The 16,017-nt window shown below is 49.5% G+C and overlaps 1 protein-coding gene across 7 annotated transcripts in view; it reads left to right on the top strand.

Moving 5' to 3' along the window:
- The window catches only part of CELF5 (CUGBP Elav-like family member 5), a 45,435-nt gene that overhangs the window by 11,685 nt on the left and 17,733 nt on the right, over nt 1-16,017 (top strand). For 6 of the 7 annotated variants that reach the window (XM_066276606.1, XM_066276591.1, XM_066276575.1 and 3 more), the window contains exon 2: nt 4,182-4,264. In XM_066276606.1, the coding sequence (XP_066132703.1) occupies nt 4,182-4,264 (83 nt within the window). Of the gene's footprint in view, nt 1-4,181; nt 4,265-13,188; nt 13,247-16,017 lie in introns of those variants that run through there. The other variant, XM_066276598.1, reaches the window with a different exon arrangement.

Here is a 16,017-nt window from a genome sequence, read left to right as displayed (position 1 = left end):
TGTAAAGGCTGATGGTTTATATGGGAAGGTGCTCCAGGGTCTTTCTCTACCCTCCCAGAGTCAGCACATTTCATGTTCTGCAGGGAGGACTCCACAAGCAAAAATGGACCCAAGGAGGAACCTTGGGGGAGTAAATTCAGAAAATAGAAACATACATACAGAAAAAGAATAGAAAGATAATGGATTGAGAGAAAATGTTTGCATCATCCATAACCAAAAACGAATAAATACACACAATATATAAAGAACTTTTACAGAGCAACAATGTGCCTGGCTTCATTAATAACTCTAGGAATGTATGTTAAAATTTCAAGGAAATGCAATGGCACACGCATCATAATGACTAACATTTAAAAGCCTGGAAAAACCAATTTGGTGAGAAAGAAGCACTAATAAGATTCTCAGACCCTGTTGGTGGAAGTATACATTATACATGGGTGCAACCCACTTTGGAAAACTGAAAGAATGAATTAAAGTTAAACATACACCAACCTATAACCAGCAATCCCATTATTGGATATGCATTTGTGCATCAAAATATGTATATATGCAAGAATGTTCCATAGCAGCTTTATTCATGATAGTCCCAAACAATGAACAGGCTAAATGCCTTCCACGGACAATGGATAACCATTTTTAGTGTATTCATGAGATAAAATATTACATAGAAACAAAAAGAAATTAATCCCTGAGACACACAACAACCCCTTGTTGAATGGAAGAAACCAGACACAAAAGAGAACATGGGCTCTGATTCCATTTATGTAAGTTCAACACAGGGAAGCACTCAACTACATTGAGTAGTGATGCATGTGGTGTGGAAAGCCATATGAAAGCAATAACCTGGTTATCACAAGGGCCAGGGGAATGGTCACTTTTGGGAGAAGAACTCTACTCCTGTCGTAGAGTAGGAGGAACATTGGGGCTTCTGGTATGTTCTATTTCTGGACCTGTGAAATGGTCACATGACTTTATAATTATTTGTTACATTGTATCCTTATATGTTCTGAACTTCTTTTTGGGGGGGGGGAGAGAGGAGGTTTGTAATATATATATATCAATTATGATTTTTTATTGTGGTAAAATTCACCATTTTACAGTGTACAGCTCAGTGGCATTAAGTACACTCATATTGTTGTGCAACCATCACCACCATCCATCTCCAGAACATTCTCATCTTCCCAAACTGACACTCTGTCCCTTTAAACATGGATTCCCCACCCTCCTCCCCCTGGCTCCCACCATTCTGCTGTCTGTCTCTGTGGATCTGATTCCTTTTGGAACCTCAGAAAGTGATATTATATAGTATTTGGCCTTTTGTGTCTGGCTTATTTCACTGAATATAATGTCCCTAGGTTCATTCAAGTTGTAACATGGGTCAGAATTTCCTTCTTGGCCCTGGCCAGTTGGCTCAGTGGTAGAGCGTTGGCCTGGCGTGCAGGAGTCCCGGGTTCGATTCCCGGCCAGGGCACACAGGAGAAGAGCCCATCTGTTTCTCCACCCCTCCTTCCTCTCTGTCTCTCTCTTCCCCTCCCACAGCTGAGGCTCCATTGAAGCAAAGTTGGCCCAGGAACTGGGGATGGCTCTGTGGCCTCTGCCTCAGGTGCTAGAATGGCTCTGGTTGCAGCGGAGCAATGCCGCAGATGGGCAGAGCATCGCCCCCTGGTGGGCATGCCGGGTGGAGCTGGGTCGGGCGCATGCGGGAGTCTGACTGCCTCCTCGTTTCCAATTTCAGAAAAATACAGAAAAAAAAAAGAATTTCCTTCTTTTCTAAGGTTGAATAATACTTTATTGTACATACATTTCACATTTCATTTATCCATTCATCTGTTGATCAATATTTGGGTTGTTTCTACCTTTTGGCTATTGTGAATAATGGTGCTGTGAGCATGTGTGTGCAAATATTTCTTGAGTCCCTGCTTTCAGTTCTTTTGGGTATCTATCCAGAAGTAGAATTGCTGGATCATATGATAATTCTACATCTAAGTTCTTTTTGAAGAACCACCAAACTGTTCTTCACAGTGGCTGTAGTATTTTACATTTTACAAATGTTTTTAAAAATGCTATGAACTCTCATCAGCTCTCCTGGTGCCCCCCTCCTCAGGATTCTGGTAGATGTCTCAGGCCTGGGGCAGGGACCCCCCCCCCATCACCCAGCCCAGCTGGTAGGAGCAGCCATTGTGGTGAGCATAGCCTATCAAAACTCAGCTTTAGCCCTGGCCAGTTGGCTCAGCAGTAGAGCGTCGGCCTAGCGTGCGGAGGACCCGGGTTCGATTCCCGGCCAGGGCACACAGGAGAGGTGCCCATTTGCTTCTCCACCCCTCCGCCGTACCTTCCTCTCTGTCTCTCTCTTCCCCTCCCGCAGCCAAGACTCCGTTGGAGCAAAGATGGCCCGGGCGCTGGGGATGGCTCTGTGGCCTCTGCCTCAGGCGCTAGAGTGGCTCTGGTCGCAACATGGAGATGCCCAGGATGGGCAGAGCATCGCCCCCTGGTGGGCGTGCCGGGTGGATCCCGGTTGGGCGCATGCGGGAGTTTGTCTGACTGTCTCTCCCTGTTTCCAGCTTCAGAAAAATGCAAAAAAAAAAACAACCAAAAACAAAAAACAACAACTCAGCTTTAATTAGCTCCTGCCTGGGACAGAAGTGGGCACCCTAGAGGTCCTCTGCACAGGAGGCCAGGAGTGAAGGGAGGCAGAGAGATAGGGACCATGAATGGGAGGAGGTGGGGATGAGGGACTCAGAGACCAAAAGCATCAGAGCAGCAAATGATGGTCTTATTTCACAGGCATTGAAAACAAGGCCCACAGATGTTAGAGAGGTAAAACCCAGCTCTGGGCCCAGACTTCTGTGTCCATCCCAGGGTACCTGACACCTGCCTGCAACCCCCACCCCCTCCTCCTGCAAACATCTTTCAAAATACCTTTGGTCTATTGGTCTTTCTCTGGGTGCTTCTTTCTCATTGCTTATTTTTGTTTCTGTCTCTCAGTGTTTCTTGCCTCTGTCACTTCCAATGCCTCACACTGCCTCCCACCCTTATACTCCACCCCCTGCCCCAATCCCAGGTGGTCATCCATTCACACCCTGGCTTTGGACCCCTTCAGGGCTAGCCCTGACCCCTGCCTCTCCTGATGGACCCTGCTTTTTGCCACCGACCTACATACCATCTCACTCCGCTGATGCCTTTTGGTTGGTCCACTTCATGGTGCTCTCAGATCATTCTCTATGATTGGGGAAACTGAGGCAAAGATGGAGCAGTGTCCCATTCAAGATCAAAAGCAAATCAGTAGCAGTGCCCATTGCTTCTCATCCCAGTGCTGGGACCTCTTCTGGCTTCTGGGAGCTGCTGGTGCCCTCCCCACTGTCTTCCCACCACCCCTCCCCCAGGACACAGCTCTGCCCACTCCCCTGACCCCACATCACCCAGCCCACAGTCTGAGCATCTCTTTATCAGTGTGAGCCATGGACTTCATTAATAGCTGGGGCTCCTCTCATACCTTCCCTGTTTCACTCTATGAGAAGAGGCAGTAGGGGGCACTGAATCACTGCTACTACCTCCCCAAAAGGTGGTCTCAGGGTCCTCTTTTTATTATTTTAATTGTAGTAAATTACACACAACATAAAGCCTACCATTTTAACCATTTTTCTCCTTTCTATTTTTTTTTTACTATAGTAAACTGCACAATATTAAATTGACCATCTTAACCATTGTTAAGTGCACAGCTTGGTGGCATTTGGCACAGTCACATTGTGTGCAGCCATCACCACCATCCATCTCCAGGACTTTCCCACCTTCCCAAACTGATACTCTCTCCCCATTAAACACTAACTCTTCAGCCTCCTCCCTCAGCCGTGGCACCCACCATTCTAATTTCTATCTCCATGGATTTGACTCCTCTGGCCACCTCCTATGAGTGGAATTATACATTATTTGTCTATTTGTGGTTGGTTTATTTCACTGAGCAAAATATCCTCAATGTCCATCAATGCTGTAGCAGGTGTCAGAATTTCTTCTTTACAGACTGAATAATATTCCACTGTATGGCTGGACTACATTGTGTTTATCCATCCATCCATCCATGGGCACTTGGGGTGTTTCACCTCTTGGCTATTGTAAATTATGCTGCTGTAACCATGGGTATACAGAATCCTCTGCTTTTAACACCTCCATTCTCTCACCTCCAGGCTGTGCCTTTCTCACTTACTGTGCCAGGGATTCTGCCATCAAAGCTCAGACTGCTCTACACGAACAGAAGACCTTGCCCGGGGTGAGTCTGGATGCTGTCCAGGGGGCTGGGGGAATAAAGGGGCTTCTCTCAGCCCTGGAAGGCTGAAGGCTTTTTTGGAATCAGTTGTGAAGGCCATTGTCTCTGGACTCAAAAAGAGGCATAAGGTTCAGAGGGACAGAAATGATCACCAGAGTGAGTATTCATTGAGTGCTTACTGAATATCTGGCCCTATGCATCATACCAGAGCGGTTGTGAGTGGTAATGCAGATGGCAACTGGCCCAGGGTATGAATGTCATTGGCCTGAGACATGAAGATGAGGAAGCATAAGCAGGTAGAAGGAGTAACATGTGCAAAGGCCCTGAGACAGAACTATGCCTGGTGTGTTGCAGGAACATAGAACCAAATAGAGCTACAGCACCTTGATGCAGGGGTTGCTTGGAAATATTTCCATCTCCAGGGGAGGCCAGCACAGGCTGTGCTCCTGCCAGGTGTTTCTTGCCAGCCCTGTCCTCTTTAGGTAAGCAAGAGGTCCCTACCCCAGTGAAGAATAGGGGTCGCCTAAACCAAGTGAGGCTTGGCCCCCAGGCAGCGCCTTCTGATGGAAAGTGAAGGAACCATAATGAGATTTGTGGCACTGGGAGTGGGCAATTCCTTCTGGAATTCTCAGGGACTCGTCAGCATCAAAAGCATTCAGGTACTGCTTGGGGCATCTGTGGCCATCAATGCTGGGAACATGAGCACAGCACAGCCGATAGTGGGAAGTCTGGGGTGTGCCTGCCAAGTGGGTTATAGATAAACCGGGTGGTTAGGGAAGGCCTTCCTCTCTGAGGAGGTGACCTGATGGGAGGGAGCCAAGCACTATCTGCAGGAAGGGCATTCCTGACAGAGGACACAGCAGTACAAAAGCCTTGAGGCTGGACCAAGCTCGATACATTTGAGGAGCAGCGAGGAGGTCAGCAGAGTGAAGAGTAAAGCCATGGGAGTAGGGAAAGGTGGAAGGAGGATGGGGAAGGAGAAAAGGGCAGGACCACGTGAGGAGTTTAGATTTTATTCCAAGGGTGGCTGAACCATGGGAGGGTGGCAGGCAGAGGAATGACCTGGTCTGATTTTCATTTTCAAAACCCCCTTCCAACTACTGGAGTCCCGGGGCTGCTTAACAAAGAACTGCAAGCTGGGGGTTTAAAGCAACAGAAACATATTATCTCACAGTTCTGTAGGCCAGAAGTCTGAAATCAAGGTGACAGCAGGGCTGCACTCCCTCTGGGAGAATCTTTTCGATGACTCTCTCCTGGCTTCTGGTGGCTGCCAGAAGTTCCTTGGCTTGGAGATTGATTCATCATTTCACTAACTCTTGCCTCCACTGTCACGTGGCTGTCTCCTCTGTGTCTACATCTTTCCAATATCCCTCTACCTTTCTCTTATAAGGACATCTATCATTAGATTTAAGGATCACCCTAATTCCAGGATGACGTCATCTCGATATCCATTGCTTAATTCCACCCATAAAGACCCCCTTTCGAAATAAGGTCCTGTTTCATTCACAGATTACAGAGGTTAGGACTTGGACATATTTTAGAGGAGCCACCATTCAACCCACTACAAAGGGCTACCACAAAATGAATGGCCAGATGTAAGGCCGACCCGGGTCAGCATCGCCAGGGAGAACCAGCTGGCCTGCATGGAGGACTTAGTAGAGAGCAAACAGGATGGCTTCTTGGGAAAGGGTTCATTTGAGCTGAGTCTTGAGAGATGGGGAAGATAGCAGGTGGAGATGAAGATGGGGGTGGTGTGAGGACAGAGTGTACCAAGACTTGGAAACTTGCCTGGCGTGTTGTTGAGAACACACAAGAGTCTCTGTCATCTAATGGAAGAGTTTACATTAGGTTAGGAGGAGTTTACAACTCAGGGCACTTCTGTTCCCAGGGGGACATTTGTCATTGTCAAAACTGGAAGATGCTGTGGGTAGAGGCCAGGGATGCTGCTCAACACTCTATAGGGCACAAGACAGTCCCCCGCAACAAAGAATTATCCACCCCAAATCAATAGTGCCCGGGTGGATAAATCCTCATCAGGAGACTAAGGAGCTGGTGAGCAGCACTAATAGAAATACAATGCAAACCACTTAGAGTAGTTAAAATTTCTTCCAGCAACATTTAAAAAGGAAGAAGGGCCCTGGCCGGTTGGCTCAGCGGTAGAGCGTCGGCCTGGCGTGCAGAAGTCCTGGGTTCGATTCCCGGCCAGGGCACACAGGAGAGGCGCCCATCTGCTTCTCCACCTCTCCCCCTCTCCTTCCTCTCTGTCTCTCTTTTCCCCTCCCGCAGCCGAGGTTCCACTGGAGCAAAGATGGCCCAGATGCTGGAGATGGCTCCTCGGCCTCTGCCCCAGGCGCTAGAGTGGCTCTGGTCACAACAGAGCGACGCCCCGGAGGGGCAGAGTGACGCCCGGGAGGGGCAGAGCATCGCCCCCTGGTGGGCAGAGCGTCGCCCCCTGGTGGGCGTGCTGGGTGGATCCTGGTCGGGCGCATGCGGGAGTCTGTCTGTCTCTCCCCATTTCCGGCTTCAGAAAAATACAGAAAAAAAGGAAAAAAAAAGGAAAAAGGAAGAAGGAACAGCTAAAGTGAATTTTAACACCATATTTTATTTTAACACATCTGTGAAATCTTACCATTTCAACAGTCAACATAGTTTATTAATTAGAATTAAACAAAATTTAAAATTCCATTCCCTAGTCACACAAGCCCCATTTCAAGGGCTCAGCAGCCATATGTGGCTGGTAGCCACTATATTGAACAGTATAGTTCCAAAATGTTCTGAGTCCAGGATCAGCAAAGTTATTTATTTATTTAATTATTTGTTTGTTTGTTTGTTTGTTTATTTTATAGAGAGAAAGGTGGGGTGGGGAGCAAGAAGCATAAGCTCAACTAAAGTAAAGCTTCACTTTAGTTGTTCATTGATTGCTTGTCATATGTTCCTTGACTGGGCAAGCCCACGTTTTAAAACCAGGGACTTTAGCATTGCAGGTTGACTTTTTTTTTTTTTGTACTTTTCTGAAGCTGGAAACGGGGAGAGACAGTCAGACTGACTCCCGCATGCGCCCGACGGGGATCCACCCAGCACGCCCACCAGGGGCGAGGCTCTGCCCACCAGGGGGCGATGCTCTGCCCCTCTGGGGCGTCGCTCTGCCGAGACCAGAGCCACTCTAGCGCCTGGGGCAGAGGCCAAGGAGCCATCCCCAGCGCCCGGGCCATCTTTGCTCCAATGGAGCCTTGGCTGCGGGAGGGGAAGAGAGAGACAGAGAGGAAGGAGGGGGTGGTGGTGGAGAAGTAAATGGGCGCTTCCCCCATGTGCCCTGGCCGGGAATCGAACCCGGGTCCCCCACACGCCAAGCCGACGCTCTACCGCTGAGCCAACTGGCCAGGGCCCAGGTTGACATTTTATCCACTGTGCCGCCACAGGTTGGGCAGGATCTGCAAAATTTTTCATTTAAAGGATCAAAAAGTATATCTTTTTGGCTTTAGCAGCCAGATGGCAACATAAAGCCTCAGACAACATATAAATGAATGGGTATGGCTGTGTGCTAATAAAACTTTATTTACAAAACCAGACAGGGGATCAGAATAATCAGGCTATAATTTGCCAAACCTCATTCTAGACCATTGCTATCCAATAGAACTTTCTCCAATGATGGACATGTCCTGTCTGTGTTGTTCACTAGTTATATGTGGCTTTTAAGCCTTTACAATGCAGCAAATAGCCCTGGCTGGTTGGCTCAGTGGTAGAATGTCAGCCTAGCATGTGGAAGCCCTGGGTTCGATTTTGAGTCAGGGCACACAGGAGAAACAACCATCTGCTTCTCCACCCCTCCCTCACCTCTCTCTCTCTCTTCTTCTCTGGCAGCCATGGTTCGAATGGTTCTAGCAAAATTAGCCCTGGGTGCTGAGGATGGCTACATGGCCTCAGCCTCAGGTACTAAAATAGCTCTGTTACTCGGCAACAGCGCAGCTGGGCAGATCATCACGTTGTAGGGGCTTGCTGGGTGGATCCCCTGTCAGGATGCATGCGAGAGTTTATCTCTGCCTCGCTATCTTTCACTTAATTTTAAAAAATGCAGCAAGTATGACTCAGGAACTGAATTTTAATGTTATTTAATTTTAATAAATTTAAACTTAAATAGCTATGTATGGCTAGTGGTTACCACATTGGACAGCTCAAATCTAGAATGTTCTACATCAAGAGTCAGCTACCATGTTAGACAGCACAGACCTAGAATGTTCTAGACCCAGGAACATGATGCAGTGTCATCATATGTCTAGATAGCAGAGTTCAGCCCTGGCTGGTTGGCTCAGCCGTAGAGCGTCGGCCTGGTGTGCGGGGGACCATGGTTCGATTCCTGGCCAGGGCACATAGGAGAAGCGCCCATTTGCTTCTCCACCCCCCCCTCCTTCCTCTCTGTCTCTCTCTTCCCCTCCCGCAGCCAAGGCTCCATTGGAGCAAAGGTGGCCCGGGCACTGGGGATGGCTCCTTGGACTCTGCCCCAGGCGCTAGAGTGGCTCTGGTTGCGGCAGAGCGACCCCCCAGAGGGGCAGAGCATCGCCCCCTGGTGGGCAGAGCCTCACCCCTGGTGGGCGTGCTGGGTGGATCCCGGTCGGGTGCATGCAGGAGTCTGTCTGTCTCTCCCCGTTTCCAGCTTCAGAAAAATACAAAAATAAATAAATAAATAATAAATAAAAAAATAAAATAAAATGTAGATAGCAGAGTTCAAGGTCTCTCTTTGATACCAGCTTACAGTTGGGTGGTGAGGAGTCTCAGGCCCTTGCCTCTCTGGGCCTCAGTTTCCCCAGCCTCCACACAAGGCCTGAAGAGTAAATTGTCACCATTGTTGGGCACTGCTAGGGTCCCTCATCTAGATGCCATGTCCACTACAGGGGCTAGGGCTGCTGCCAGTCCTATTCGACAGAGGGGGAGACTGTGGGTAAGACAGAAGGGACTCATGCGAGGTTACCCAGCAGGTGAGGACTGCAGCTACACCCACCCCACTCTGCAGGCTTTGAACCTCTGGCTCGTCTGCTTCAGTTCCCTGCAAGCTGGTCCCTGCCCTCCTGGGGGTGAAGGTTGATGTTTGATAAATAAGGGGCGGTGGCTCAGGACACCCTGGGGAAGGAGGGACCCCTGGAAACCTCCCTCCAGGCCTGAGCAGCATTTTGTGGGAGTAAGTACAGCCTGATTTTTAAAAAATATTTCTTAAAGTTTGCAAAATACCATAGAGATAAAAGAACGCACAAAGAGAAAAGTGCAGTCACACAAATAACAATAAAACAAGCACCCCCATTATTACTACACAGTCAGACACCAGAACCCTCCACCCCATGTCCTCGAGTCACAGCCTCTCTCTTCCTGTTGGAGAAGCCACTATTCTGACTTTTATGGTACCCATCCCTGTTTTTCTCCATGGTCTCAGCACTTATAAATACATTCCTGAAACATTAGATAGCTTTTGCCTGTTTTCCTTTTAACCCAATATGAATGGAATCATATTCTACTCAGGCTTTTCCACCTGCATTTTTTCCCACTTTGCATGAGAGTCAGCACTACGTGCATCCCTAATCGGTGCTTTTTTGTTGCCATGTAGTATTCCACGGCATGAATACATAACCTATTTGTTCATCTTCCTGTTGGTGGACATTTGGGTTATTTCCAGTTTCTGCTGTTCCAAACAGAGACCCTTGTCTGTGTTTTGGTTCTGGTGGGAGTGTGCCATGGTCCCATCAGGCACGTACTCAGGAGTTCTGACCCCTAAGTGTGTGTACCTTTAGCTTCTGGTTGGTGAAGGGGTTGATTTTCTGGTTAAACCACCGTCTTCCAAGGACACTACAGATGTGGGATCAACCTTTCAGAACCAGAGCTGGAAGCTCATTTTCAGGTTGCACAGAGTGTGTGTGTGGCTGTTGGGCAGAAGGCACCCCTCGCCTGTCAGCTGCAGCTGAGCACCCATGTCTGAACCCCACTTCACCCCCTGCCCAAGGCATCTTCACCAGAAGATGGAGCTGCATGAGGTTCACCTCGTGCTGGAGAACCCCACCCCCACCCCCTCACCTGCTCTTGTGCCTGCACATGCTTACATGCACAGCCAGGGAGTTAGGGGCCAGAGCTGAGTCGCTCTAGAGATCAAGACAGCCATCATCTCTCCTGTCCCTTGCACACCCCTCCCTCCCAAAAACCCATGTGCATGTGTGTGTTGGGGAAGGCAGTGAAGAGTGGACATTTCTGTCTTTTTATCTCTTGATAAACCAGGAAGGGAGTGACCTGAGTCATTTGCTTGTCTTGTGTCCCCCCTACCCCGCCCCCTCATGGCACAGCCGAGCTCCCCCTCCCTTAATGCTGCTTCTGAAGTGAGAATGACGCCCTTTTCACTCCTCCTCAAGTGTGCCAGTGGGGTCCATGGGGGACACAGTTTAATCAAATCTCAGCATTCTGGAGTAACATTCTAAATTGAATAACAGAATCTCAGAATAGAGTCTGGAATGGACCCAGGACCCTGAATTCAGATTGGGCAAGTGCCTCAGATCCCAGTGGAAGATCTCAGCTGGGCTAAGATCCTGGTGGTGGAATGGGTCCCATGGGGACAGTGGAGGCCAGTGGGCCACTGTCTCTTGGACAATAAGGGGCTGAACTGTTTAAGGCAACACCATCTCTTTCATCATGAAAGACCTGGGGGCAAGGGACACCCCAGATCTGACAGCCACACTTCTGCCCACCTAAGCACCCCAGAACTTGATGTGTCTGTCTGTTCGACTTTGGGTCCCACCATAGACCCTTCTTGAAAACCTCTTCATACACACAAGGTTCTCTGAGGTTGCCCCTTGCAGGACTCATGCCCACGCCCCATGACTTGGCTCAGGGTCAAGCCAAACCTGCAAATGAATCAGGGGCCCCAAGGTGCCAAAATCTACTGAGTTGACCTTCCTGGGCCTCAGTTTTATTACCTGTGAAATGGGACTGTAGGAAAGTTTTTAGGATTCTGTGAGGTCATACATGCCAGGTGCTAAACACACAATGGGAACTTGGGAAATCTATGCTGAATGAATGAATGGACCATCCAAGGCAAGTCAAGCTTCAGGATTCATGGCTAGTCGTGTTATCCTTCTGAGCCTGTTTGCTCCCATGTAAGAGGGATAGTGTAGGCACGACCTGGCACGAACTCTTGGGTTACCTCTCCTGATAAGCACTGTGCCCAGCACATATTCAGCTTGCTCTGTGCCCATGGGGACAGGGACTGGGTTTCGCTTTCTATAAAAACCATAGATCTTGCTTCATTTCATTTCAGTTGTTAGTTGTGGACCCTGTGCTGGGTTTTTTGGGTAAAGAGGCATAGCTTCCTCAGCCACTGCCCCAAGGAGCTCACTCAAAAGAGCAACAGTATGTGTGTATGTGTGTGCTCGTGTGTGTGTGCGTGTGTGTGTGTGTGTGTGTGTGTGTGTGTTGGGGGATGTGCCATGATCAAAGCAGGGTCTGGGCAAAGCAACCAAAGCAAATGGATAGCAATGGGAAGGCTTCAGTAAGAGGTAGCATTTGAGGGGCCTCCTTCAAGGCAAGGATAGGGTACAGAGGGGTGTATTCTAGCCCAGTTAATACAACACCAGTGTCCTGGGGGCTTGGGAGGAACGCCTGGGGCTGAGCAGTGAATTTGGCTCTAATGCCAGGATGAGGAGCTAACATGCTACTCCAAAGGCAATAGGGAGCCATGGCAGCATCTAGACCAGGAGAGGGGCTTGGCCTGGGCCCAGGTGGGAAAAGAGGAGGCTGAAATGGTGGCCTAGGCATCTCAGAGTGGGAGTCTACCTTGCTTCCTTCCTCTCCACACCCCTTGGAAACAACACATTTGGGGCTTTTCCTGGGGTCCCTACATCTTCTAGCGGCACAACTTTGCAAATCCAGGACACTCTTTGGAGCCCTGGTCTGACCACTAGAGACTCTTCTTGCAGTCTCTCCCCCCCACTGGCCTCAGTTTCTCCATCTGTAATATATATAGGTCAGACTTAAGGGACCCTATTTTCCAATGGTGTATGGCTTAGTTGAAGTCACCCAGCAGAAGCTGGAGGGGTGATGGGCGGAGCGAGGACTGGATCCCAGGCACTTCATGTGTGCCCACCCCAAAGACAAACACTCCTGGAGTTCCAGCCCACAGGACCCTTGGCTGGAGACACTGAGGAAATCAGCAGGATTAGGCCTCTGATTCTGACTTTCTTATTTCACTTTCTGATTTCCCCATCCATAAAATGGGAATGTTTCCATCTCACAAAGTTGGAGATTAAATGAGACAGTGGCTATACATATTGTTCCAACATGAGAAATTGTCTCCCCGTCAAACTCCTATTCAAAACTCTATACACTTCAAAACTCACGGCAGACTTTCCATCTTCAGTGCAGTCCCAGGATAGCCTTTGCCTCTTCAGTGATCTTTGCTCTAGGCTCCTCCAGCCTTTGATTCTGCCCTCTTCCCCAACCCTGAACCTATGAGTTTGGGAGTATCTATATCTGCCTCTGTCTCTCCCTTTACCAGACAAGTAAGATCCTCCTTGGGACTGCAGAATCACTCAATATGGGGCACACTGGGAATGTTGAGGAATACGTAAATGAAAAGAGGAAGAGAGGGCAGGGAGAGAAGAGATGCAGCATTGGGGAGCTAGAGAAAGTGGAGGGGTAGGAAGAGCCCTTGGCAGAGACCTTAGTGGGACAGATGGAGAGAGGGAGATAGAAGGGGGTGGGAAGAGCCAGTTGGGTGGGTAGGGACAACTGGAGAGGTGGGTTGTGGGGAGGCCTGCCTCCCTCCATGACTCATCTCCTCCGGGCTCCATAGACAGGCAGGGCCTGGCCAGTGGCTGGTGGAGCTCCTCAACATCAGACACAAGGAGTGAGGCGGTGAGCCTCAGCGTTTGTGTGGTGTATCCCTGTGAGTCCTGGGATGGCCTTGCAGACCACATCACATGGATGCCGGTCTGGTATGGGTCTCCAGGCCAGCGGGTAAGATGGGGTACAGGGCTGTGGGGTACAGACAGCTGCGTCTCTGAGCCTTGGCTTTCAAGTAGGGGGCTGGAGAGGAGGAGGTTGCCTGCTTGGCTTCTGGGACTAGATCAGGACCTCTCCCTGCTGTCAAGCTGACCCAAGAGGAAGGAGGAGTCTCCCAGTAGGAGGCAAAAGGTTCCAGGTTGCACAGCAGGCAGAGCAGGTGAAAAGCAAGTACCCAGGCCACAAGAAAGGGGTGAGGGTTGAGGGTTCTGGGATGGGGGCAGGTTCCCTCTCTGTGGCCCCCTCCCAAGTTCCCTCTCTTGGCTCATCCATCTATAGCAGATTATATTTAAATATCTCTTTTGTGCAAGGCAGGAGCTAGGCTCACCCCTAAGAGGTGGTTTCCATGGTAACAACAATTGCCAGCTTCCATGTGGTGAATCAGTGTTGCCACGGCAACCCTATCCTCATCTGCCCAAGGTGCTGGTAGCAGGGAGGATGTGCAGGCCAGTGGAGGTGAGGTGGGAGGGGTGGGTGAGCAGGAGGCTGATACTCAGGTGCCCCCTTTCTCCCCACCTCCCTTTACCACCTTAATCTGACCCCAGTCCAGAATCTGGTCCCTCCCAGCTGGTTGAAATAATCTCCACTCCTGCCTCCGGCTAGCAGGGTATGGTACCCAGGTGGAGAAACCTCAGAGAGATAGAGAGAGAGAGAGAGAGAGACATGGTTCCCCTTTTCCTTTGAGGGTGTGGCTGGGTGGCTATAGTAATTGAGGACACTGGGTTGGGGAGACTGAAGCCTCTCTGGTTCTGAAGTTCCCTAGGCTAAGTTTAAATTGAGGCAGCTGGGCCCATATGTGCCTGGGACACACACTGAGAGAGGGAGAGGTATCCAAAGTAGGAGGGCTCAGATAGGGCAGGGAGTGCAGAGAGACAGAAAGGACTCAGAAGGAGGGGCACTCCGAGAGGGGAGGGAAGCTAGAGACAGAAAGGGGAATTTCCAAGGGGAAGAGGCTCAGGGAAAGTGGGTGCTGAGTGATGGAGGGGGCCAGGAAAGAGGTTCAGAGCTGGGATACAGCCTGAGAGAAGTGGAAGGAGTTCAGAGGAGAAGCATGTGATGATTTTCAAAGTTGCAAAGAGGTCTTTATTCATTCAAATTTGATCTCTAAGAATCCTTAGTGCCTTAACTCATCTCCCATGACCTTGATGGATATAGTAAATTACTTCTCCTGGGCCTTGATTTAGACATCTGTAAAATGGTCTGAGGCCCTGGCAGGTTGGCTCAGTTGTAGAGCATCTGCCCAGCATATGGGTGTCCTGGGTTTGATTCCCAGTTAGGGCACACAAGAGAAGTGGCCATCTGCTTCTCCTCCTCTCCCCCTCTCACTTCCCTCTCTCTATCTATCTCTTCTCCTCCTGCAGCCATGGCTTTAATGGAGTGAGTTGGCTCCAGGCACTGAGGATGGCTCCATAGCCTCCGCCTCTGGCACTAAGAAGATCTTGGTTGCTGAGCAACAGAATAATGCCCCAGATGGGCAGAACATTGCCCCCTAGTGGGCTTGCCGGGTGGATCCCAGTTAGGGCACATGTGGGAGTCTCTCTTTGCCTCCCTCCTCTCACTGAATAAAAACAATGGGGTGAAAATCATGCCTCTCTCTTGAGCTTGCTGTGTAACTGCACTATGATTAGAAAACTGACATTTATCAAGCACCTTCTCTGGATGGGTAGGGATCTACTTTAAAATTGTCTGATATAGGACCAGGACTCGCTGACCCCAGACCTGTTGGGGAAGAAACAGGTGCCTTTCTGTGCTAGCAGATGTTGGCTACTTTCTTCTGGTCAGCTCAGTTCACCAGGTTCCTCTGATCTTCCCATGTCCTCTGCCCTCTATGGGGTGATGCTGTAGTCCCAAGACTGGAGGAAGAAGAGCAACACATAGACATGTCCTGCCCTGAGGCAGAAGGAGGAGGGAACAGAGGGGTAGAAGAATTGCCTATGTGGGGGGCTTTTGAGTTGGGTTTTGAAGAATGAGTAGGAGCTCACCAGAGACACCAGGTTGGGAAGGGGATTCTGTCCTAGGACCAGTGGAGAAGCAAATGCCACCCTCATTCTATATCTCTCAAGTCTGTTGTCAAATATTCACATTAGCTTATATCATACCCATGGCTGGGTAAGTTTAGAGATAGGGGCTAGCGGAGGATTTCTTCTATTAAACATAATTTTCAGTGCCAGGGAGATAGAAGTATCCAGAACAATGAGTCCAGATTGCAGGCCAGTCCACTCAAGTATGACAGTCCTCCCACCAAGGCTCAGAGAGCTGACTAAAAGTAGCAGCCTTGGTGTATTAGCTACTTCTGAGTAACAAACCACCCAAACCATTTTATTTGTTTATGATTCTGTGGGTTGGTATTCCTGACCTGCTCAGCTGGGTGGTTCTGCTGGTCTCTTCAGGGGTCACTCATGCAGCTGCTGCCAGGTGGGTCTTGACTAGGGCAAGCTGGGCCAGGATGACCTCACTCCTAAGTCCAGTGTGTCAGTGGGGCCTCTGTACATGAGATCTACCATTCCTCCAGTAACTTTCCTGGGCATGTCCAGCTGGTAATCCCAGAGTGACAAGGTCTCTTGAGGCCAAGATTGGAACTTCCACAACTTCACTTCCATCATATTCTCTTGGTCAGAGCAAGCCAAGTTCAAATGCAAAAAGAAAATAGACTCCAGTTATTGAGGAGAGAAACCACAAAGTCACATCACATACAGAGACTGGAGGAGTCGGGCCATTTTTGTAAA

The sequence above is a fragment of the Saccopteryx bilineata genome, chromosome 1 (assembly GCF_036850765.1).
Source record: "Saccopteryx bilineata isolate mSacBil1 chromosome 1, mSacBil1_pri_phased_curated, whole genome shotgun sequence".
NCBI classification, from domain to species: Eukaryota; Metazoa; Chordata; class Mammalia; order Chiroptera; family Emballonuridae; genus Saccopteryx; species Saccopteryx bilineata.
The sequence above is the reverse complement of the archived record's forward strand: the minus strand, read 5'-3'. Positions and strand labels throughout refer to the sequence as shown.